This window comes from Rhinatrema bivittatum, chromosome 1, assembly GCF_901001135.1.
Source record: "Rhinatrema bivittatum chromosome 1, aRhiBiv1.1, whole genome shotgun sequence".
NCBI classification, from domain to species: domain Eukaryota; kingdom Metazoa; phylum Chordata; class Amphibia; order Gymnophiona; family Rhinatrematidae; genus Rhinatrema; species Rhinatrema bivittatum.
This window is the reverse complement of record NC_042615.1, coordinates 420,691,230-420,718,127: the sequence shown is the minus strand read 5'-3', so window position 1 is coordinate 420,718,127 and position 26,898 is coordinate 420,691,230. Positions and strand designations below refer to the sequence as shown.

At 42.3% G+C, this 26,898-nt stretch overlaps 1 protein-coding gene across 5 annotated transcripts in view; it reads right to left on the bottom strand.

The window, feature by feature from the left end:
* FRMPD1 (FERM and PDZ domain containing 1) overlaps nt 1-26,898 on the bottom strand; it is a 504,405-nt gene that overhangs the window by 31,058 nt on the left and 446,449 nt on the right. For all 5 annotated transcript variants that reach the window (XM_029603113.1, XM_029603121.1, XM_029603130.1 and 2 more), the window contains 3 exons: nt 6,009-6,135; nt 4,152-4,247; nt 3,870-4,052 (listed from right to left, as the gene is read on the bottom strand). In XM_029603113.1, coding sequence (XP_029458973.1) covers nt 3,870-4,052; nt 4,152-4,247; nt 6,009-6,135 — 406 coding nt within the window. The remainder of the gene's footprint in view (nt 1-3,869; nt 4,053-4,151; nt 4,248-6,008; nt 6,136-26,898) is intronic.

The window sequence follows — 26,898 nt, the reverse complement described above, 5'->3', positions numbered from 1 at the left end:
TAGACTTTATTATTGGATTGTGATCCTTTTCCCTCTCGTTTTTGTTGTTTGTTTAGAAACCAAATCTGTAGATATATACATATATATATATATATTTATAGAGAGAGAGAGCGAGCGGAGAAAAATAACTTGAAAATGGTAAAGATGGATTAACAGACAGAACAAAAGAAAAAACTTTTTTAATGCATTTTTCTTTGGCTTGGTGGTTTCCTTCTGCTCTTTTAGGCTTTTAGCTCAATCAGAAGCAGTCCTATCATGAGCCTTCATTTGCAGCTTTGTGGGGTTTCCCCCTTCTATTCCCTCCCAATGTAATCCAGCCATTGTCATGATAGTGCAATGGCTGAGATTCCTTCCCTCCAGGGGCTATGAGCACTGCCTCCACCTTATCCTAAGCCCTGGCTGGTCTGGGGAGCAAATCCTTCTAACATAAAGGATGAACTCAGGTTTGCATCTAAAATGTATTCCCTATAAGGTACTTAATGCAATATTGTTGTAAAATTAAGGATCAAAAAACAAGTTGCAGGTGATATCTTTTTATTAGACTAACTTAATACATCTGTGATGAGCTTTCCATAGATCCTTTCTTCATCAGCTACTGAAGAAACAACACAGTTACCCTGGCTTTAAATAGTACAGAGTTACTTAGGTCTTAGGCTGCCTGCATGTGTCATTACTGCTCAACAAGGGGAAGGTGGAGGGAATGCCAGAAGTAATGAGACTACAAAACTTTGCAGTTGAAATGAACCTATATTTGATAAAATATCAATTCTCTGAAGTTGAGATGCTATGTCTTAGAACTCAGCAGAGGGCAGCCCAGTACTAAGTTTGAGCTCCATTCTTGTCCACATAATTAGCTTCCAAGAAAGCTAGCACTCATTTAGATGACATCAAGTAAGGATGCATACAGAAAACCTAGCCTCCTCCCACACAACATTAATAAATCAATTATTTTTGGAGTAAGACATCAAATGTAAGAGACATGATCTCATTGTCTGGACTTTCAAAGGTGTCAGAGGAAATTTATTAAAGCTAAGGTTGATAAATGGGAATCAGCAATAAACCAATGGCACTGCATTCAGTGGGTCATTTATTAGGGTTGATTTTAAGCATACAATAAATGAGCTGTGCATATGCAAAGCTTAATTAGGTTTGTGTCAAACTGTTCACAACAATTTGGACAGCTCTTATATCCATCATTAGTTTTCTCAAAGTGGAGTTTTTACTGACATTCAGATGACAAACAAATACTGTGTATGCTGTCTGCCATCTCCAGGGAGCTTTGTCAATTTAGTGCCTGGGGCAAATATCCTTAAGCAAAAAGGACTATAATTTAAACACCCTTTAGAAGCTTGTTATATAGGGAAAATACTGCAAAGAATGATGAATCAAGCAATGAGATGGTGCATGATACGGGAAATTAAAATATACTATATATCTTTTCCTATATCTATATCGAGATATACATAAATACAGCAAATATATATACATTTGTATTTTAGAAAATTAGAGGCCTTGCTACAAGATTAGACCAAAACATTAAAGCCCAGATTTTAAAAGGCCCTGCGTGCGTAAAGCCCGGGGTTTCCGTGCGTGGCTGGGCCTTGTGAGCGCTGCGCACATTTTAAAACGGGCTCAACCACACGCGTAAACCCCAGTATGCACGCAAGTGCTGGGCCTCTCCGAAGGGGCAGGCCAGGGGGAAGGGTATGGGAAGGGAGGGGTGGGGCGGGGATGGGCTGGGACAATGCCATACTATGCTGTCCTAGGAAAGTGTAGGCCAGCAGCTGGCTGGCGTGCACAAATTACTTCTGCTCCAGAGGAGCAGTAAGTAATGAAACAAAAAAAACATAAGTGCAAAGGAAGGGTTTAGGGGGTGGGGAGGAGAGGGGAAGAGGGAGGGAGATTAGGTAGGGGGGTAGGGAACTGGGGGAGGCCCGATTGTGTGGCCACACGAATTTTCCGAAAATTCGCCTCCCCATGTGCGCCAACCACACATGCGCTCACGGCCATCAGATTTTATGACATGTGCACGCTGGCGCGTATATGTTATAACATCGGCACATCCATGTGCACATGCTGGGAACCACACACACATGGACGCGTGCACACTCCTTTTAAAATCTACCCCTAATTGCACTGCCCCCTACAAAGCAGAAATACGTATTCTATACACATCTAGGAGTAGATAAAAGCACAAAATCACAAATACAAATGAGGCAAATGGCAAAAGTTCATTTCACAGAACTGCTTCTTAAGAAGATGTACCAAATTAGTAATATGAGGGGTTTAAATGCATAAATAATGCTGAATTTGTATAGTATCAACTGATAGTCCAGTCACAAAACAGGATTCTTAATGCAGGTACCACTATAAATCACATGAACCATTAAAACAAGTTAAAACCATAAACATCACCACACACATAAGTCCAAAAATAAGAGCGCTTAGCTCTCCCAACTAATAGTTGGCAACTATACCTCCCCTTCTGGAAGTTCATCAAGGAATTTTGGGAAAAATTCTAATGCAGAATAAAGAACTGAAATCTAGGAGGTCCTTATTCAGAGGCATTTATCTGGAAAACTCACAAGTTATCCCATTAAATGCTGACTTTGAATATTTGGGCCACTAAACTTTAACCAAATATCTCATTATCCACCAAAAATTTAGCCAGATAACAGTGGCATTCTGGGATGTATTATTATCCAATGAACTTGGATTGTGCCCTAGACCAGTGCTAAAGCTAGCCAGATAAATGTATCTGGTTATTTTTAAGACAGCCAGCTATATTCAATAATGCAGCTGCATCACTGAATAATCCTCCAAATTAACAGGGTAGGTTAACTAGTGGATAGGTTGCATTAAAGCATGTTGCAATGTGTTCTCAAATGCTGGTTTTAGTAGTTTTGAAGGAGAGAGAGAGAGAGATTGCCTAGCCATAATGCCCTCACACTAGATAGGTATTTGTATCTCTATGGGAGGCCCACCTAGTAACTCGAGGTGGGGTTTAGGTATTAGTGTAGGGGTTAGGGGCCACTTTGACATTCAAAGTGAGACGTACGAACAGAACAGTGCTCTCTTGTGAAGATTTGATGAGCTTCAGAGTGAGGAAACTCACTCAAAGATGAGATTTGTGCAATGTTCTCTCAACCTAGCTAAGTCAACAAATCTTCACAAGAGAGCACTGTTCTGTTCGTACGTCTCACTTTGAATGTCAAAGTGGCCCCTAACCCCTACACTAATACCTAAACCTCACCTCGAGTTACTAGGTGGGCCTCCCATAGAGATATAAATACCTATCTAGTGTGAGGGCATTATGGCTAGGCACTCCCTCTCTCCTTCCTCAGTGACCCTGATAGTAAACATGGTTCCCCCAGTGGTTATATGTAGGAAATACCACAATTCTGGCACTTATCTCAAAGTGCAAAGAAGTTATCACAATTTGCAGTAACTTAGTGCTTCACATAGGTAATAGCACAAATTACAATAAACTGCCTATTACCATAAAACATGCACTTTTTCTATCACATACAATATTTAGTGCATTTTGATAAATCCAGGCCTAAGCTGGATAGGTTTATCTGCCTAACTTTGCAATCCGGCCAGTGACTGAATATGGACCTCAATGGGGGTCATTTTCAAAGGAGTTACGCATGTAAATGTGACATACTATCGTAGCAATTTTCAAAAGCTATTTACTCGAGTAAAGTGCACTTACTTGAGTAAATCCTATGGACAATTCAATGGCATATATTGTAGCAATTTTGAAAAGCCCACTTACTTGAGTAAAGTGTATTTACTCGAGCAAAAACCAGTTTTGCTCGAGTAAATGCTTTTTAAAATCTACCCCAATGAATTTAGGCACTGCTTACCTTCACATCCTGCAGGTAAACTTTCATCATGCTCACTTTTTCCGACTCTGCACTCAGTTCTACTCTGCTGATGTTGGAGAACTCCGCCAGGGTGGTCATGATGTTCAGCTTGTTATTGACAATCTGACTAATTCCATACTTGGCTCCGACCAAAAGGGTAACATATAACTCCCTGTCCTGTAACTATCAAAGAAAAGAAAGAAAGATCAGAAGTGAACGGTTTTAAGATGATACAAAATGAGAATTTTCTGATTAAGAAAACAATTAAAATGTTATACATACCAGTAGAGTGGCACTGAAGACTTTCCCTCCATAGCTTTTAAGTTCTCCAAGAATTTTAAGGTAATTGATGCGCACTTGTGCTGCTGAAATGAGTTGCTTTATTTAACAAAAAAAATAGTTGCAAAATAAGTGAAATTTTACCTATCAAGAATATATATATATAATTTAGTTTTTATGTTTGTATATATAGAGATAGACATAGAAGCATGCTACGGTATAACTATTTATTGCTAAATTTTACACAGTAGTTACAAATATTTTTTAAAGATCAGTCTGCTTATGCTTATTGTCTCCTGTGCCACACTTACACAAACAGCACAAAAATGAAGTCACTATTTTAACAAATAATTCATACCAGCATTGTAAACCAAAATGTAGGACAAGGAACAAGTACCGGTACATTGCTTTTCTTACTTAAAAACCTTTTGAAGCATTGTCTTACACTGTTCTCTGACCCCAGTCAATTCACTAATGCTGAACTGGCAGAATCCATCAACTGACAGAGCCATTTCAGTCCTTAAAATCTCCATCTTGTTTTCTTTACTTGTGAGCCTCAGCCTGTTTCCCATCCAAACTCCAGAGAACCCAAGTCTCCCAGATCTGCTAGCAGATAACTCCTGAGTTATCTGCTAGCAGTACTGCCTCTTAGATCCCTCATTGAGTTTACTGGCATAGGGCTGTGTCAGTGCTGTCACTGAGGGCAGAACAAAGAGGCAGGCAGACTTTCCCTCAAACCAGGAAACAGCAGAATAGGGACAGGCAAGAGCTGTGCGTACTGTGCTTGTGGCAGCATCACTATCTTCGCAGTCTGTGATGTCCCCTATACTATAGTATCCAGCCTCTTCCCCATCCCCCTCTTCCTGGCATGCACTTCCTGTTTAAGACTGAAGCATGTGTTTGCAGAAAAAGGAGGAGGGCTAGCAGTGGGCAGGAGTGGATTGCAGAAAAATATCAGCCCGGGGGGCGTTTTTTTCAAAACCGGTCCATGGGTATTTGATTCGCTCATGCACTGTCTCTGTAGCACGTGTCAATAGCTCCCTAAAGCACGCCAAGCCAACTCTGGAGCCTGGCAGAATTAAGCCCAAATATCTCCAAAATAAATTTTACATTTTTTCCCTAACTAAGGGGGTCATTTTCTAAGGCTATCACACGCAAAAAGGGACTTCTTTGTGTGCAATAAATTGCCGGGGCAGTGTCGGGGCGGAGTCAGGAGGAGTTGGGATGGCGAGGAGGCGGACGTGGCGCTATCTTCGCTGGCGGCGATAAGGTAAGACACGTTTTCGCCACCAGTAGCGCGCCCAATAGCACCACCTTTCACACTGGCGCAATTGGGTGCGAAAGCCGGCAGCGATTGCACTGCTGTGGTGTGATCGCTGCTGGCTTTTGCAGGCCTACCCCCCCCCCGTTACCGCTGGGATTCACCATTTTCTGCGAAAATGGAAAATCCTGGCCTAACTAAAAAGAAACAGAGCATACTCTGACCACAGATAAGATATCTGGCTACAGTTTAGCCAGACAGGGGCTCAAATATTTATTTAGCTGGATAACCAGTGAGTTATCTGGCTAAATGCCTCTAAATATGGATCTCAAGATATCTTTCTATTAAAAGATATGTTTTCCTATTAATCTAAAAAAATGTCAATTTCTTTATATATATATTGATATTAAATTTGTTGGAAATACCTGACATTCAGGAAAACATAAGTAAATCCAGTGAACATATAAAAAAAAAAATTACACTTCTAATCCTTTTTTTCAGTATGTTCAATTTTGTTAGTATATCAGTGAACCTGGAGCAAATGTGGAACCTAGCCCAGGTCCCATGACTGAAAATATTAATATTCAGATCTTGCTCACCTTCTGCCTTGGCTCCAACAAGCTTTGGTTCCTCTTCATGTGGAAGCTAATGGCTTTTTTAATGTCTTTTCCTCTCATGTTTCGCAGTAAAGTTGGAGAAATAAAGTTTTCTATTCCCCAGTCCTTTCTGCCAAAATGATGATTATAATGTTAATCCTGAAATGCACTTCAGTTGTTCTATAGCAATCATTACATTGTACAGATCCAATCTTCTTTGACAAACCTAGCATGAGCAATATCTCCAAAGCACCACAAAGATTTTGTTTACATCACTAAAGTTGATTACCATTACAGTTTATGCAGTTATCAACAGCATTATTTTTATATTTATTGTTATATTGCATTTTTATTGCTGAACTTTTTATAGTGTTGGAACTTAAAGAAGACTCTTAAATACTCTGGGGGAGGAGTCTGAACGGGAGATTCAAATGTTTATTAGTAAGGAGATAACTGTGTGTAAATGAAGCTGAAACAATAGAAGCGACTATAGTAGCCATTCAAGTTGTTAGCACATGAGAAAAGGGAAAAACCCTCCCAGTTATTTGTTCACAAGAAGCTGTGCATGTTCATTTACCTTAATGTTCACGAGGAGGATATTGTGTTCAACAAACAATAATACATTGAAAAGGCCCTTCTCTGCTTTGCACCTTTTTGAATATAAGGACCACACAGTCCACTCCCCAAAAGGAGTTAACTTTTGCATCCTTGTTCAACTTTACCATTCTTTCAAGCTTGAAAATGATCCTGCATGTAGTTGCAAAGCCATAGTCCAAGGATAATTACAAAGTCAGAACTCCCAAATCATGAAGTAATGTCCTGCACAATTTGATGCATCCATTGTTATTTTTACTATTGTGGCAAGCTTGATTACCCATCTTGTGGACCTAAAGTTACAATACAAATGGAGGTTTGCAGAAATATCTGCACCAAAATGTACACGAGTATACATTGAACACATGGTGACAAATACAGCAAAATGGATGAATTAGGACAAGTTTGAAATTTGTGAGCAGCAGCACCAATCATCAAAGCTTCAACCTTATCAGATATAGTTACATAGTACATTGATGGCAGATAAATCTTGGTAAGACTTCATAACTTAATTACTTTTTAAAGAAAAGAATAAATCAATTAATAAAGCCAGTGTCCTAGCCAGAACTGATTTTTTGGCTGGGCCTAAGGCATACAGGTCTGAGCCATGTAATTATACTTTTATTGATAAATAATACTTTAGAATTCACCTGGCAACAGATTTAGAATAGTCCGCTACAACTGTGGTACTTTTTATATTTTAAACTCAATGATTCATATCACTTCCTCCTAGGGTTGGTTTGAATTCAGCAGCATCAACATTTAGGAATGTGTTTGTGTGCATTAGTTGGCACTTAACTGTCATTTGAAAAATAATCCCAAACATTACACTGTTATGTAAATATAGGCCTCTATTCAGAAAGGGCTGGATTTTAAAAGTCTTACACACGCCGGGCCTATTTTATAAAGGCCCGGCGATGCGTGTAAAGCCCTGGGTTGTGTCTAAGTCCCGGAGTTTTACAAAAGGGGCGGTCTGGAGGTGGGGCAGGGGCGGGGCCAGAGGCCCCCGGCACATCGGCCATTTGCCACTGTGTCAGAGGATCGCATGCCAGCGCACGCAACTTGCGCCTGCCCAGAGGCAGGCGCAAAAGGTAAGACAGAGGTCGGAGGGGGTTAGAGTAGGGCTGGGGGGGGGGGGGGGAAAGGTTAGGGGAAGGGTTGGGAAGGTTAGAATAGGGGGAAGGAAACAGGGGAAGGCTGCGGGCATTGGTGCGCGCAAGATGCACTAGTGTGCACCCCCTTGCGCGTGCTGACCCCTGATTTTATAACATGCGTGCGCCTGATTTTATAACATCCACATGTACGCCCATGCATAGGTTTGAAAATGTACCCCAAAGTGCGTTAAATGTTAACATACCAAAACATGTTATTAGTGAATAGGTCTCACTGAAAATAATGGGGCCTGCACTAAATAGGGCATGTTAACACGTAATGCATTTTCTGAATAGGGACTATAGTATTTACTGTGAATTTTACCTGTTCATGCCACTAGGGTTATACAAAATATCTAAAACTCTTGAAAGGGGTACAATAGTTATGAAAGTTTGATAAGCATTTCCCTAGAAATGGCAGGTGCAGCTTAGAAAACAGAACAGACTGGATTGCTGCATAGAAACACTTCGGGTGCTCATGCAAAACACAGACAGATCCTCAAAAACAGACAGATCCTCAAACATAGAATAAGTGACCACAAATATTAATATACAAAGAAAAGCTGAACTGGAAACACCAAGAAGCAAGATTGCCTGCAGTACAACACCAGAGAAAAAAAATGCATTTCTTCCTGTACTGTGCAAAATACCAAGATATTAGCTATGCACATTTCCCAAAACTGACAGAAAAATAAAACATTTCCCACAGAAGAATGAGCAGGATATACTCCTGGGAGAACATAACATTCACTTATATACCATCTTCCTCATACCAAAGGAGACCCAAGGCAGTTACAACCAGAATAAAGTGCAATAATAAGCATAAGATATCCAAAAATACATCAGCTGAAAATAATCCTGCAAAATGCCATCTTTATTCCAAAAGTGCATCCATCCTCTACTACAAAAGAAAACAAAACAGGAAAAACAGTTTTAGCAACAAAATATGCTGTATCCTGCCACTAGGTCAAAAACAATCTTACTAGAAACCATATGAACCCAGCACCAGAACCTGGAAGCTTTTTTTGTTATTATTCTCTCTTTAATCTGTAATTTAATTGTACTGTGATCACTATTATGTAAATCATTTACAAACATTCCTTTCTTTTTTAACATTTTATATACTACTTTGGCAACCCATGTATATACTGTCATGTCAGTCAAGTTTCCTGAATCAAAATCTCTTTTTTTTTTTTTTAAATTGTGTTTATTAAGAGTTTTTCAATTACAATAATAATCACCTTAGAAACACAGTAACTGCAATAAACAAACCCCATCCAGTCTCTCCCCCTCCCCCCCCCCCCTTCCCCGCCCCTTCCCCTTCAGAGAGTTGTCCATCATACTGCAGGACTAGGCCTTAAACCTCTCTACCATAAATTCATGGCTTTCTCATAACCGACTAAAATTAAACTCTTCAAAAACAGAAATCATACATCTCTCCTCTATTACAGATTCTTCAATAGGTCCACCCACACAGTTGACAATAAATAACATCTCTATCCCCATAACTCGTCATGCCACTAATCTAGGCGTAATTATTAATTCAGATCTCTCCATGAAACAACAAATCTCTTCACTTACCAAAAAATCCTGCTATGAACTACGACTTTTAAAACATCTTAGTCCATTACTCTTCTACCGTGATTATAGAACCATTCTTCAATCACTAGTATTTTCCGGATTAGACTATTGCAATGCATTCTATTTAGGACTACCTGATTCCTCTCTACATTCCCTTCAACTGATTCAAAATAGTGCCGCCCGAATATTAACCAGGACCCCTCTACACAGCCATATCACCCCAATCCTTCAATCACTACATTGGCTCCCAGTAAAATTTAGGATACAATTTAAAATTCTGTCTATTATTCATGGCTTGATCCATAACCCAACCTCCATCTGGCTTTGCTCATCACTGCGGATCTACAAACCTACCCGTCATTTACGTTCTCTTACCCAAAATCTCCTAGATATCCCCTCTCCTAAATTAGCAAGGCTAGAAGTCACCCGAAAACGAGCTTTCTCGGTAGCTGGACCCATTTTATGGAATTCCCTTCCCAATCCTCTTCGTTTAATTTCAAATTCTTCCCATTTCAAAAAATCACTTAAAACCCATCTTTTTCAATTAGCATTTAAAACACTTACTCCAGAACAAACATAAAGTCTTCTCCACCACCTCATTTACAGCCACTATCATTCTTTTTCATTTCATTTCCCCCCCCCCCTTTTTTTCCCATTTGTTCCCTAGTTTTCGGTCTTACTTTGTCACTTTTCTACCTTCCTCTCCTTCCCCCCTCCCTTCCATATTAATAGCAAGTTCCACGGCAACAGTTTTACTTTTATTTACTTTAGTAAATATTTGTTTATTTCTAGCTAGAATTTGTTCCAGCTATTAATTAATTTTATGTACTTTTAATTTTATTTATTTATTACCTTTTTCTATAATTTTATTTTATTCTTTTTTATTTTATTACTCTTTCCAATGTAAACCACTTTGACAAAAACTAATTTTATAAAGTGGTATATACATTCTTTTAAATAAATAAATAAATAAATAAGTGGTATCGAGCTGTTCTCTAGTTGCTTCTTCCGTCGTGCCGAGTGTCATCGTCTGCTGTAGGGTCCTCCCAGCATCTCATAGATAGAGGGGTGTCTGGTGCAGAAGCCACGGGTCTTCATGGTTTCGAGTTCTAGGACTAAGGTGTGCAGTGAAAGCAGCCCATATTTGCGAGGTACATACAGATTTCTTTGGCTCTACTGGTGTCACAATGGCATGTTCCATAGAGCACAAGCGTACCATTTTTTTGAACCAGTGTTCATGATTAGGAGTTGCTGTAACCAGCCAGTTGGTCAGAATTACCTGTTTCCCCACCAGTCCCGCCCTTAAAACAAAAAGACGTTCCGGCTGAGATAGTGGGGTGGGCATTGCATCATTCAAACCAAAGAACCACAGATTAGGGCCAGGCGGTAAAACCCTTTTCAAAATCTTAGCGCAGGTTTGGTGCACTTGCTTCCAAAAGTGTGATTATACCTCTACGCTCCCAGAAACAGTGAAAATGACTGCTGTCTATATTGTTACACTTGGGACACCGGGGTGACTGCGCAATTTTCATTTGGTGTGCTCGTTTAGGCATAATATGGCTTAGCCAAAGAAATCTGTACTGTGTTTCTTGTAACAGTGCATTTTCCGATAACATATGTATATCCTGAAAACATTGCAGAAATTCGGAGTATGTTAAGGCAAACAAAGACCATGTCTGCCATCGAGTGTATACCGGATGTAGAAGACTTGGATCCCCATAACCCGTAAGCTCTCTATAAAAATAAGAGACCGAGATCTTCTTCCCCTTCCCCACCTGAACCATTTCCCTCGCTTTTTGGGCCTCTGAGGTGTCTGTAAGATAGGTCTTGTTTGCCCTAATGAAATGTGTAACCTGGTTATATGCAAATGCATCTGCCCCTAGCAAGGAATACCTTTGCTGGAGGACCTGAAAAGGTAGTATATCTCCCGTCTGTCTGTCATACAGCTCAAATATGTAGGTTAGCCCCGAATCCTTCCACCGCTGAAATACTCTGCTGGTTTTCCCAGGAGGAAAGAGATCGTGACCAGTTATTGTAAGAAGTGAGGTAAGGGGGTTCGGCAGTAATCCTAATTTACAAAACAACTGCCAGGGCCTTCCGACATGTCTGCAACAGTCCTTGCACCTTAATATGATTGGGGATCAGCTGATTGGAAAGTTGTACCAAGGGATTAAGTGAAGCAACCCCATACCATTCTAGGAGCTGTAAATATGGGGTAAAGGAGGTCGAAGCAAAAAGCCAATCTTTGACATATCTCATACTGCACGCTAGGTTATACAAAACCAAATTAGGGCATCCCAGCCCCCCTCTGTCCGTAGGTAACATCAGAGTCAACATAGGTATGCGAGACCTCTTTCCCTTCCATAGAAAGGAGCGTAGTGCCTGTTGGAATCTATGGTGATCCCGTTTAGTAATCCACAAAGGAGCCTATTGAAGTATGTATAGCCATTTGGGGAGCAGAACCATTTGGAACAGTTTTATGCGCCCCATTAATGACAGTGGAAGGGACGCCCATCTTTTCAGAGTGGCTTGAGACCTGTTTAACAAAGGGTGAATATTCGCTTTATAGAAGTGGGTCATCTTTTTGGGGATACGTAGACCCAGGTATTTTAAGGTGTCAGCTGCCCATTGGAGAGGAAAATCTCCGTGCCAGTGTAGGCGTATGGAATCTGTAACATCCAAGGCCTCGGATTTGGTGAAGTTAATCTTAAGCCCCGCAAACTGTCCGTACTGCTCCAAAAGGCTCAACACAACCGGAAGGGACCTGCGAGATTGCGTCAGGTAAACTAGCAAGTCGTCCGCAAAGGCGGCAATTTTAAAAATATGCTTTGGGCCTCCAAAACCCTTCACCTCCTTGCATCCATCTACCTTCCTCAAAAGGGGGTCTAAGGAAAGTATGTATAGCAAAGGGGATAGAGGGCATCCCTGCCGAACCCCTCGCTGTATTTCTACTGCGTCAGATAGTCCGTTATTCACCCAGATACGTGATGTCGGGGCATGGTATAATAATGAGATGTATTTCAAAAAGTCCCCTCGAATCCCAAAACGTCGTAAAACCGAAAAAAGGTATGGCCACGCCACCTGATCAAAAGCCTTTTCTGAATCAAAGCCGATCACCAGGGCCGGAATATCTTGAGTTTGGCAGATGGTCATGGCGGTAAGTAACTTTATAATGTTCGAGTTAGGCTTGCGCCCTCGGACAAAGCCTGTCTGATGGTGTGAAATCAGGTTGGGAAGGAAACTTTTAATCTTTCCGCTAAGACTTTTGCTAATATTTTGAGGTCACAATTTAATAGAGAAATCAGCCTATAGGAGGGAAGGACTCACTGGGTCCTTCCCTGGTTTGGGGAGAACTATAATATGGGCTTCGTTGAAGTGAGTGGGAAAGTAGTCTTGCCTGAGCCCCTCCTATAATATTCTGTCAGGGGTGTAATGATAAGTGGCTCTAGTATTTTGTAAAAATCATATGAAAAGCCGTCCGGGCCTGGTGATTTGCCCGGTTGCGCAGCTGAAATGACCTGGGCAATTTCAAATGTCTGAATCGGGCGATTTAAAAAAAAGAGTTGGGAGCTCGAAGGGTTGGTATAGTAATGTCGCTGAAAATTTTCCTCTGTTTCCCCTCCCTCCGTAGTGTCTGTGGTATTGCAAATTCCTATAAATTGTCTAAAGATGTCTCTTATCTCCGTTTCTTTGGAGTAAGCCGTCCAGCAAGAGGTCTGCAAATTTACTATAGGAGGATTCTGTCCTTCTATTTTTGTTTAATTGGCCAGCAAGCGACTAGGCTTATTCCAATAGTTGAAGGAAGGATTTTCTGCCCTTTCATAAATAACGATTGCCGCTAGCATCCAGGAGTGTATTTAAAACGGCCCGTATGCTATAAAACTCAGTTCTATGTGCATTGGAGTTGTGGCGGTTCATTGATTTTTTGCAACGTTTCAATAAGACCTCTAGGTCTAAAATGGACTGATTTTATTCGTTTGTTTACGCAAGTGTAAACATATGGCCGATTATTTCTTCCTCGGAGCACCGCTTTCGCGGCTTCCCAATAAAGTTGCGGGGTGGTCAGGGTGCTGACTGTTATGATATGCGTAGTCTTTCCTCCATTGTTCTTTAGAAAAGTCCCCTGAACTTAACATCTTCTCGTAGGAAAGTTGGAAAATCGCCACAAGCATGGGTGATGCATGTGTTGGGTTGTTTGTATTTGTATAGAAAACTGGGGCATGATCCGATATAGCTAGCACTTCTATCTCTGCATTTACTACGGTGAAAAAGACCTGTTGAGAGGTGAGAATGTAATCTAACCGTGAGAACGTGTTGTGCGAACGGGAAAATGTGCGTGTAGTCCCTTTCCTGGGGGTGAAGTATTCCGCCAGACATCCAGGAGAGCTAGGTGGTGACAAAGAATTCTACTCCTTTTTGTTTCTATACGGCTCCTCCCCCACACGGTGTTGGAGGTGCAGCGCTTTTATCCAGGGACCCACCATGGACACAGTTAAAGAGTCTCCATATGTATAACGTGCCTTGAGTATGCACCTGTAATAAATTGCCACAGGTCCAAAAAATTGGTGGTTTTATAATTCAGTCGGGGCATAAAATGTTACAAATGGTAACTTGTCTGCCATTCCCAAGTGCCCTGTAAGGATAAGATACCGGCCCTCAGGGTCTGGTATGGAGAGGGAAACTTGGAAATTCGCAGTTTTATGTATCAAAAATCGCGACTCCTCCTTCCTGTGGGGGGCCGCTGCGTATAAGTTACACTGCATACCCACTTCTCTTTGCAGCTTTGGCTTTTCCTGCGCGGTAAGATGGGTCTCCTGAATGCCAGCTATTTCTGCATGCAGACGCTTAAGATGGGACAAGACCTTTTTCCGTTTTACTGGTGAACCCAGCCCATTTACATTCCAGGATAGCAATTTAGACATTACTAGCTAGTATGTGTAAAGTACGGCTGCGTCTCTCGCTCCCATCAGGTAGAGAGGGGGCCCCCAGCTTAGCCCCCCCCCCCACGCTCCTCCCAGTTATCGTTCCCAATTGATATAAGGTTACAGACAGAAGCGACACTAGATAAGCCAATAGTGTCACATAGGTTCCCAGTAAGACTGTAAGCCGTCATCCTTAGCAGGCCAATCTACTCACCCCTTTTCCCTCCCCCTTTCCCCCTTAGCCTGCCGTACCCGCCTTCCCTCTCGCCCTCCCCTCCCCTTCCCTGTCCCAACCCCAAAACAACCGAAACCTTTAACGCCTCCATATCTTCTGGAGGCATGGGAGATCTCAAAGATGTGTCCAGGGTCACCACTCACTATAGTAAAGTTAGTGACAAAAGAAGAGAAACTAGAAACTGTCCATCGCCAATTTTCCAGTGGAGGCTCTGATCAGTGCATGAATGCAATAAACGCAAAAAGAAAAAAAGAAAAACATGCAAGTCTTATCTCTATGTCATTTTGGGCGGTTTGTGTGTTGCTGTCCGTGTTGGTTGGATTTTCTAGCACGGGACGAGCCTCTTGTCTGGTGCTCTCGTCGGCCGTCCTCAGAAGAAGAAAAACAAAAAGGAATAAAAAACAGTGACAGAGCCACATCCCGCCAACTCAGGGGCAGCAGCTGAGGGGCTTAAGCATTCCCTTAAGGTATGTGTGGGGGGAAGGAAACATAAGGGCAGCCCTCCGAGCGATCTCTTTTGCAGGTAGTGTTCATCCACAGTGCCCCCAGCACCTTGTTTTGCCTTGGTTGCAGTTCCAAAACAGATGAAGTACATGCGGTTTGCGACTGCCAGCGTTAACACTCCTGCGAACGAGTGATGTGTTCCCGGCCTTCTATCCGCGTGGTGTGTGGCGTGCAACTCAGCTTCAAGAATACCATTTGCGCTAACGCCGCATCGGTGTTTCTCATCTTTCCCTCCCTTTTTTATTTGGTGAGTTCTCTCCAATCTCGATAGGTATCGCCGGCGCCCTTTCATAGGTTACTGCCCCTGTAGGCTTGCCCCTGAATAAGGAATACGCGGCGACTGGCGGCTTGCCCTCCGGAAGTCCCTTCGCTAGTTTTGTAGCGGTATGCAGTTGTCTCATTTTGGGCCCCTCCGTTGTGAGCTTTTATCTCCACATCTTCTTCACCGCTCCAGCACAACCCCGCCCTCACTTTCTTTCGTGTCCCGCTGTTCGCCGCCATCTTAATCTCCTGCCATATGTGTATAGAAATAAGACAACTGGAGAGACAAACGTATAAAATGCCAAACTGTGGCTTATCTTATCCCAACAACTAACGTGAACCCCCCCCATACAGGAAGGAATCTCCAGGTGCCCATTTAAAGCATTTCTGAACTGGGCTTATTTACCTCCGCTCCAAGCAGTCGCAGAAAACCTTTGCCCGGTGTGTCCGCCCGGGAGCCGCAGACTCCTAAATTGTTACATCCTGGCCCTTTGTTTAACTTGTCCAGAAAAACCTGCGCTGAAGAAGCCGTGTCAAAAAACATGCGCTTGTCCTCGTTCCAAACTCGTAATCGTGCTGGATAGAGCAAAGAGAACTTCCATTCCGCGTCTGGTGCAGCTTGGTACAATACTGAGGAGAAGGCCCGTCGAGCTTCAGAAAAACCGCTGCCGAAAAAGTCTTGGAAAATTCGGATTGCATTAACCTTGGTAGGTTATTTCCCGTTTGGCTCTCGAAGCCCTCCATAATTCCGCTTTGTGGGCTGAATTGAGGATTTTTGCTATTACTAGCCGTGGGCGGTTATGAGTGTCTCTTTTTGTTCCTAACCTATGGGCCCTTTCCACTACTAGTTTGCCTTGCAGATGCGGGAGCATAAGAGTCGTAGGCCAGCCATTCTTCCAACACTGCACAGAGAGATCTCTCTTCTACACTCTCCGGGAACCCCAGAAAGCGTAGGTTTGTCCCTTCGGGCTCTATTTTTCCACTCTTCTATTTTGTTTTGCAGGGCTTTCAGCTGTTTATCGGTGTCGGCCATTTTACGTTCTGTTTGTAACGCATTGTCTTCCACGCTGGAGATTCTGTTTTCAGCCATTTTCTATACGGGGGGTCAGCTCATTGATAGATTCTTGAACCTCCCCTAATTGTGCAGTAATCAGATCAAGTTTTTCATCAAGAGCCTCGTGAATCGCCGCTTTAATGTCTGCGATTGTAAACCCCGCAGAGGAGGAAGGGAGTGGGGGACTCACCGTCCCTGGTGGTCTCCATTTTGGGAGTTTCTTCTCCCTGTCCCTCTTTCCTCCTTTAGTTGTCATCGGCGGCGTCGATCTGTTCATATAAGGGATTATGGACATTAGCTCCGTGCTCCCTTGTATTTTTGCCCCGGTAGAGCGATTTTCTCTTCAGGATGTTACTCGATTCATCAAAATCTCTTTCAACAGCCTCAACCCTTGTCCCCAGCAGTCTCTGTCTCAATGCCCCTTCTCCCCATGATGAGAGAGAGGAAATGACAACCTGGTGGTGGGGGTGGACCAGGGTTAACATTTGAGAGCCTTCTGGGGCAGGACAAGGGCATGAGGCTGAAAGTTTAATCCCCTATCTCCCTCCATCCCAAACAGTCTCACTTTCACACCCCAGACTCCCACCTTATCCCCAGCAGTCTCTTTCTTACCCTTCTCCCATACACCCATCACCATCAATATGACACTTACAATCCCCAGTTTCCCAGTCCCCTCTCACCCCAGCAGTTTCACATTCGCCCCCCCCCCCCCCCCCCCAGCACTGACTTCTGTATCCAGCAGTCTGACACCTTCCCCACCCCGGACTCCCCTTCATCTTCAGCAGTCTCACTATTCCTACCACTTCAACCCCAGCAGTCTCACTCTCACCCTTCCCCTTCATCCACAGCAATCTCACCCTTCCCCTTCATCCCCAGCAGTCTCACACTCACCCTTCCCCTTCATCCACAGCAGTCTCACTATTCCTCCCTTCATCTCCAGCAGTCTCACACTCACCCTTCCCCTTCATCCATAGCAGTCTCACTATTCCTCCCTTCATCTCCAGCAGTCTCACACTCAACACTTCCCCTTCATCCACAGCAGTCTCACACTCACACTTCCCCTTCATCCACAGCAGTCTCACTTATTCCTCCCTTCATCTCCAGCAGTCTCACACTTCCCCTTCATCCACAGCAATCTCACCCTTCCCCTTCATCCCCAGCAGTTTCACACTCACCCTTCCCCTTCATTCACAGCAGTCTCACCCTTCCCCTTCATCCCCAGCAGTCTCACAATCACACTTCCCCTTCATCCCCAGTAGTCTCACTCTCACCCTTCCCCCACTTGTTCCCCAGCAGTCTCACACTCACCCTCCCGTCCTTCATCCCCAGCAGTCTCACATTCACAGGGGAAGGCAGTGTAAGCTGCGAACCTTCGACTGGATGTGGTGGCAGTGATGCTTTTGGGCTCTGGCCATTTCTAGGCCTGTGGTTTCTCTCTCGGCCTGCCATTTCTTCTTGCTGGCAGTGGCTTTTATTAACTTTGGGATGCATTTCTGCTTCTCTTTCGCCTTCGATTAATGGCTGGGTCAGTTTTCTAATTTAGGGGTACAAGGGCAAACCAGGGTGTGTGGTTTCTTGTAGTTCTTACTGAAGCTTGGCAGCAGGTGCTGCTGATCTTCTTTCCTCTGCAAATTCTGGCTGACACTGATCTTTCCTGCCCATCTCTGCGGACCCCCTCTTATTCTTCAGGAGATCTTCCACTACTGAAATTCTCCCCCATTGCTGCAGACTCTGGCCTAATCTTTCGCTGTGAAAGTGCAGCAAGAAACTGGTCTCCAGTTTGCCCCTGCTGTGATGCTGCATGCTGACTGTGGCCATTCCCTGGCTCCTTCTCAGTGGCCCTGGGTAGCTGTTGGCCGGATACTGTTGGCCCCAAAGAAAACTTTCCTGAATCTAGAAAATAATTGTGTTGGGTCTGAGTAAAAAAGGCCCACCTGTAGCTATGCCACTGAATAAAGCTATCCCTCTAGCTCAAGTTATAATGCTGCATGCTCCAGTTTTTGATATCCGGGTTCAGATTCCCCTTTGGTGGGGCCAGTCATGCCTAGGCATGCCAGAGAGGTGGTGTGCTCAGGTACAGGGACAGAAGGAAGATAGACCCTAACATATGTCTCAATGCTCTCAGGGCCATGCCTTAAAGGGGCCAATCAGCCCGACTAACACTCCCTGGTGGGTAAAAGCTCCCATGGGTCTCCATAGACCTTTATCCCATCCACCCTGCTGTCCCTGGAAGCATCTGAAATTTAAAACAAAACATATTTAAAGCTTTTAACCTCTGGGGAAGGGCTCCCAACCCTTCAACCCCCCTCTCCTTTGACTTAAAAATCAGGCCCCTGGACACCAGGCACCCCACCCTCCGGATCTTCCCTGCACTTACAATAGAAGCGCTGGTGGTGTAGTGGGGGCCTAGAGCACCCGCTAGGCTGATCAGACCATGCCTTTGCCCCTATCATGTGATAGGGGCAGCCAGTGCCATTTTGAGAAATAGCCTAAGGGATGCTCTGGACCCCCTCTACACCACCAGAGCTTATTTTGTAAGTGCAGAGGGGGTCCAGAAAGTGGGCTAGGGTCGGTGGCTCGGCCTTCAGGGGTCTGATTTTTCAGTCAAATGGGAGGGGATGGGGGCAGGGATGGGGCTTGCCCTGGAGTTTAGAAACTGTTCCAACTCTCTCCAGGGCTTACTACCCTCCACCTTATAGAAAGAAAGAGGCTAAGGATCACGATCACTTTGCTCAGTTATCCATAGATAGTCTGTGCCAGTACCTGACCTGTCTTCCTAAAGCTACAATGTTAGGGGGGAAGTTTACTTGTAGTAGGATACTGGCTACTTCAGGATGCTTGGCGTTGACAACAACGAGAACAATAACTACCACAACAACAGGCAAGAGAAGTTCAAACCCCTCCTAGGGAAGTTCCACGGGGAGAGCGTTGGGGCACACGGCAGTGCTTGCTATGCAGGAGGGCATGGCGGTGATACAGCAAGTGCATCTTTCCTCCACAAACCACATTGCTGGGCATGCCAGAGTAATATGTGGTTAGCAGTTATCACTTCAGCTCTCCAGGCTATCATGGAATTATGTGAAGAACTCAGAGGGGGATCTGGGTCCAGTCACGGAAAGTTCCCACAATATACTGGGCTTCACCAAACTACTATCCACCCTGCATTTCATGGCACCTGGCTCCTTCCAAATGACAATTGGGGTCATCGGGGAAATGTCCCAAACCTCTTTTTCCTGTTGTCTGGGCCAGATCATAACAGCTGTACATGACTGCATTGATTGCTACATATCATTCCCTCATGACAGGCAGGACTTGATGCAAGGGTTTTATGCCATTGCCAACTTTCTCAATGTTTCTGGGAGCCATCAAGTGTGTTCAAGTAGCCATCATCCCACCCTGTGGCAGGGAAGTAGATCTACCACAATAGAAAGCTCTTCCATTCCATCAACATGCAAGTGGTCTGTGATGCTCGAATGCGCATCCTCGATGTGGTTGCCAGGTACCTAGGAGCTGCGCAAGATTCCTTTATACTTAGGCAATTGATCCTATTTGACAATTTTAAAGATAGCCTCTATAGTGACAGCTAACTTGTAGGTAAGAGTGATGCTTCTTTCTCTATTCCCTCTCTGTCTATGTGTTTCCAGCTAAAGGCAATGACACGGGGGGCTGTCACGGATGTGTCAGTATCAGTTACATGACAAGTGGCTTCTATAGATAGGTCTACAAGACATTGAGCCAGGGCCCAGATTCTCTCTCCATGCTGGAGAGACCTGCTAATGTTGCGTGTCCAAACAATGCACTTGCCTCAAAGCTTTGTGTGTGACCAGCCCCTACACACTTTCTACAGGTTCACGTTAAAACTGCCTTTTCAAATACTTCCATTTGGAAAGGTTGAAATCTCAACTGTTATTCATAATCTTTTACAGGCCGATACAGTACAGTGCGCTCCGGTGGAGCGCACTATTAACCCGCAATTGGACGCGCGTTTTCGACGCGCTAGCTTTACCCCTTATTCAGTAAGGGGTAATAGTGCGTCGAAAATGCGCGTCCAACCCCCCCGAACCTAATAGTGCCCGCAATATGCAAATGCATGTTGATGGCCCTATTAGGTATTCCCGCGCGATTCAGAAAGCAAAATGTGCAGCCAAGCCGCACATTTTACTTTCAGAAATTAGCGCCTACCCAAAGGTAGGCGTAAATTTCTCCGGGCACCGGGAAAGTGCACAGAAAAGCAGTAAAAACTGCTTTTCTGTGCACCCTCCAACTTAATATCATGACGATATTAAGTCGGAGGTCCCGAAAGTTAAAAAAGTTAAAAAAAAAAATAAATTGAAATCGGCCCGTGGCTCGTAAACCAGACGCTCAATTTTGCCGGTGTTCGGTTTCCGAACCCGTGGCTGTCAGCGGGTTTGAGAACCAACATTGGCAAAAAAACCAGCAACTTCATGGTATGATTGTGCATGTCCTTGGCTGTTCTGCAGTATGTCCTCCAGAGATACACATTTGTCTAACCTGATACAGTGAATATGCTAGGGCCAAAATGCACAGCCCCAACAACTAATAGGGCCCACCTGATCTGGGAGTCCCTACAATGTGGACACTAAACGGGCCGATACAGTAAAAGTCGCAGGAGAGTGGCCTGTGCGTGCGATTCTGTATTCAAATGAGGGCCCGCAGCAAAAAGAGGTGCTAGGGACACTAACGCATCCCTAGCACCTCTTTTTGGACAGGAGCAGTGGCTGTGAGCGGGTTTGAGAACCAACTTCAGCAAAATTGAGCGTCGGCTGTCAAACCCGCTGACAGCCGCCGCTCTTGTCCAAAAAGAGACGCTAGGGACGCGCTAGTGTCCCTAGCACCTCTTTTTCCTGCGGGCCCTCGTTTGAATACAGCTCCCCTGCGACTTTTACTGTATCGGCCCGTTAGTGTCCACATTACAGGGACTCCCAGATCAGGTGGGCCCTATTAGTTGTTGGGGCTGTGCATTTTGGCCCTAGCATATTCACTGTATCAGGTTAGACAAATGTGTATCTCTGGAGGACATACTGCAGAACAGCCAAGGACATGCACAATCATACCATGAAGTTGCTGTTTTTTTTGCTAGTAGAACATGTGTGGCAGCTGTGATGTACTGCTTCAGTGTTAGAGCAGTGCTAAAAACGGGTAGAAACATCTTGGTTGTGAGTAACATGCACCCATTTGGTAGGAACCCCAGACACAGTTTCCAGTTTCGGAAGTTCTGAAACAGCATAAGCAAATGCTATAGTGTTCATATAGTGTCACAGAAAAAAGGCGACATGGACTCTGGGCTGGGAAAGAGCCTTTTAAGACTCATGCTAAGCTAGAGCTTCACGTCTACTGTCTTATAGCATGCTCTGGATTGGCAGCGATAACACAAAATCACGGTGGTATGAGTGATGCAGCCATTCTCTCTTTGCCACAGAAAATTTGGGATACTTTTGCAGGACCTGGCTTCTCAACCCCATTACTATTCCCAACACGTCTGTGGAGATGAGGTACAATGAGGTCTTACATTCTATCCACTGTGTCATAGAACACACTTTTAGAGTTCCAAAAGTAGATTTTGCTGTTTGAACAAGACAGGGGAGCTTTAATGTATGCCCCACCCAGAGTTGCATAGATAGTGCTGTTCTGCTATGTATTTATTTATTTTTTTATTTAAGACTTTTTTATATACCGGAGCTCATGTACTGGTACATATCGCTTCGGTTTACATATAACCAGATAGAAATACCAAATATATGGTGTACATTGAACATTAACAAAAACAGTTAGCAATTAATAAATAAGTAAGGTATACATTAAACATGGATTATTTTTGAATTTGAAATATAAAATATGTACAGTGAACTATTAATAAATAATAAGTAGGGTATACATTAAACCTAGCGTATTAATCAAGAAGCATAACAGTATGGTGTAGTATAGGTGGTAGGTAATTTAATGATGGTGTGCGAGTTTAAGTGAAGGCTTCGGTGAAGAGCCAGGTCCATAATATCGCTGTATGTCATGGTATCCCAATAGACATATTTCCAGATCTACCCGAGGATCCTCCATGTACACCTGCAGAAGCCGAGGACATCACGCTGACTGGCAGCCAGCTTCGGCAAAGCGTCATACAACGCTACTTTGATGGTTAGCCCTCAACTACCCCTTCCCCTTCCATGGAAGACTTGCCCAGAAAAGTGTTTCCAGCTGCTCTCCTCTATTTCTTTCACTCACTGGTCCTCTGTCTGGGTCAGTGTGTAACAGAACATAAGAACATAAGAAAATTGCCATAGACCGCAGAGGGTGGCGGTTTATTAACAATAATCAAATCGTCTTTAGCTCCCAGTAAAAAAGTTGTTATCTCAAAGAGTCAAGAATTGAAAATGTTATTAGTTACTACATCTTTACTAAACATCTGTCTGATTTATAGTCCCCCCCGGTATATCTTTAAATCAACCATCCTCGTTACTACTTGAATCTATAGGTTCTTTACCCTGTGATTTATCTAAAACTATTATTGCTGGAGATTTCAACTTACACTTTAACAAAATGCAGCAAACCCTACCATAGCTAATTTTTTAGATGCACTACAAGGTTTAGGCTTTTAGTCCCCTCATAACAGCTCCTACTCACAGATTAGGGAATACTTTAGATCAACTATTTTATAATCAATCTAACATAGAATTTTTTTCAGATATTACTCCTGTCCCATGGTCTGATCATTATTTATTTATTTAAAACTTTTCTATACCGTCGTATAGTAGAGCACCATCACAACGGTTTACAGTTAGGCACAAATATGTGGTTTCTAATTTATCCAAAGGGTGCCATTATTATACGGTTACATAGTTTGATATATACTCTAAATGGGAAAGGGTGTGATTACCATTTACTATTAACTGTCTTTATAATTTAATTCTTAAATTGTGAGAAAATAACAAAAGTAAGCAATACTGCTTTTTCTTGGTGAATTCCTGCTTTGTGTATGTGTTATTCCGTTACCTCACTGTGAAATGCTTTTTTGAAGAGCCATGTTTTTAAGCCTTTTTGAAGAGTTTTATTTCTTTCATTAGTCTTAATTCTAGTGGTGATGTGTTCCATAATAATGATCCTGCCAAAGATAGTGCTCTCTCTCTAACTTGGGTCAACTTTGCTGTTTTGACTGAGGGTATGGTTAGTAGAGCTTTATTGGCTGATCTGAGATTTCTTTGGGGGACATGTAGTCGTAATGCGGTGTTTAGCTAGTCCGAGTTTTCGTCGTTTATTAGCTTATGAACTGTGCATAGTGCTTTAAATTGAATTCTCTGTTCTATTGGGAGCCAGTGTAAATCTGCAAGTGTTTGGGTGATATGATCTCTTCTGCCTTTACCAGTAAGTATTATCTTATTAAAGCTACAGGTAAATTAAAAACCCCACACAGTAATCGAACCCATTCATCTTATGACAATTCTAGTAACCTACGCCAAAGAAAAATTAATACTGATCTTTTTCTTAATACATTAATGCCAGTAATCAATCAAAATTCAATTTCAGATATATATGACATGTTAACATTTTGGAACAATTCCATAATTGAAACACTAGATCAAATTGTACCTCTAAAACCACAAAAAACAAATAATAAAAAATCAGCTACATGGTATAATGAATCTTTAAAAAAAACCAAACGTAAACTTCACAATCTTGAGCGAAGATGGAGTAAAAATCATTTACCTGTACGCAAACAAGAATATTATACACTTTTACAAAAATATAAAAAAGAAATAATACATACCAAAAAATCCTTCTACTCTACTCAAATAAAACATGCAAATGGTAATCCTAAAACTCTTTTTTCAATAGTAAAAAATTTAACCACATTACAATCCACTCTACCAGCTGATATTACAAATGACTTCTGTAACGATATTGCTTCCTTTTTCAAGAAAAAAACGGATATTTCATATGAATTTAAATCTTTATCAATCCCAAAAAATAATTTACCTCAACTTGCTTGTACCTTTTCTGAATTTTTACCAATAAATGATAAAACAATCATCAATATATTGTCAAAATCTAAACCGTCAAATAGTCCTTTCAATCCTTGTTCAGGTTTTTTGCTCAAAGAATCAAAAGAAACACTTGCCCCTGCTATTTAAAAAATAGTAAATGCTTCTTTACATCAAGGGATTTTCCCAGATTCTCTGAAACATACTGCAATCATTCCGATTCCAAAAAAGAAAAACCACGATCCCTCAGATGTAACTAATTACCGCCCCATTGCCTTACTACCCTCTTTAGCAAAGATTATAGAATCAGTAGTATTACACACAATATCTGACTATATGAAGAAAATAACATTTTACATAATAATCAACATGGATTTCGAAAGGGCCATAGCACCGAATCACTACTCATATCCTCTTTTGATACTACAATTCGAGGTTTTGATTCTAACACAAACTACTTACTTGTATTAATCGATATATCCGCTGCATTTGATACAATAAATCATAACATCCTCATTACCAATTTGTCTCAAATTGGTATCTCTGGTCCTCCTTTACAATGGTTTCTCTCCTTTATAACAAATCGTCAACAAAAGGTTATGATAAATAAACATCAGTCAGACTGGTACTCCACTTCAACAGGAGTACTTCAAGGATCAGCCTTCTCGGCCCTTCTATTCAATTTATATTTATTGCCCCTATGCCGTCTGCTAGACGGTCTCAATTTGAATTTTAAAATATATGCTGATGATATTCAGTTTACAATACCTTTTACCGATTCTTGGTCCAAAACCTTTCTTACTAAACTTATATCTTTCTACAATAAAAACTTGGCTCTCTCATAACAGATTAAAACTAAATACAAACAAAACAGAGTTAATTTATCTATCTACCATACCAGATTCAATCCATAAACCTCCTTCAGTTTTTACCTTTGAGAATCAAATCATCCCCATAAAAACACACGCAAAAAACCTAGGAGTAATTTTTGACTCCAAATTAGCAATGACAAATAACATATCAGAAACAGTAAAAAAATCCTTCTTCAAAATCCAAATGTTAAAGAAATTAAAACCATTACTCCTTCCAAATGATTTTCGCATGATTACACAAACACTAATTCTGTCTTCTTTAGATTACTGTAATGCACTATATCTTGGTTTTCCTCAATCAACAATCCACCCATTACAGTTAGTTCAAAATGCAACTGCTTGCTTACTATATAATGTCCCCCCGAAATGAAACATATCACTCCTATTTTACAGCAATTACACTGGCTTCCTATATCACACCATATAAGTTACAAAATTCTATCTACTATACACAATTTACTATACAACACTGATTCGATCTGGCTATGTTCCTTGTTAAGAATTTACAAACCTTCTCAACAATTACGTTCCATTGACAAATGCATGTTGGAAGTTCCTTCTGTGAAATCTGTTAGTCTATCATTAACCCGTAAACGAGTTTTCTCAGTTGCTGGTCCAATATTGTGGAATTCTTTACCAGACTGTATCCATTTGACTTCTAATCATAAAGAATTCAAAAAATTACTAAAAACTCATTTATTCATTCAAGCTTTTCATTTACAGTAACATCTAAATTACTTGTATATGCATACTATTTGTAACATTGTTTGTATAAAGTGTTTGCGTTGTTTTAGAATTATGTATGTGTTTGAAACATTTGTAAACTGCCTAGACGGATATATCATATCCATTTGTGCGGTATATAAAATTTTTTAAATAAATAAATAAATACTGGGTCAGACCAAGGGTCCATCAAGCCCAGCATCCTGTTTCCAACAGTGGCCAATCCAGGCCATAAGAACCTGGCAAGTACCCAAAAACAAAGTCTATTCCATGTTACCATTGCTAATGGCAGTGGCTATTCTCTAAGGGGGTCATTTTCCAAGGAGTTACCGCGGGTTATAATTCCGCAAATCGCGCTAACAGCCATTAACGCGATTTGTGAATTTTTAATTTTGTATTCAGGGGGCGGAGTATATGTTAAGTAGGAAAGAGTTAACATGTGCCGCAAAGTTAGCACGGCCAATAGCTACACCTCTTTCATTTGCGTTACGTTGTGCGCTAGAGGCCAGTAAAGGTTTATCACGGTTCATGATGTTTCCGGACAGCCTGTTTCAGCAGGCTAGGAGAGAGAGAGAGAGAGAGAGAGAGAGAGAGAGAGAGAGAGAGAGAGAGAGAGAGAGAGAGAGAGAGAGAGAGAGACTTGCTATAGTGCCTCCTCCCTAGACAGGTATTTGTATCCCTATGGGAGGCCCACCTAGTAACTCGAGGTGGGGATTAGGTATGAGTGTAGGGGGTTGGGGGCCACTTTGACATTCAACATGAGACGTACGAACAGAACAGTGGTCTCTTGTGAAGATTTGATGCCCTTCGGAGTGAGGAAACTCACTCCAAGATGAGATTTGGACAATGTTCTCTCCACCTAGCTAGGTGGAGAGAACATTCTCCTCCAAGAACTTATCCAATCCTTTTTTAAACACAGCTATACTAACTGCACTAACCACATCCTCTGGCAACAAATTCCAGAGTTTAATTGTGCGTTGAGTAAAAAAGAACTTTCTCCAA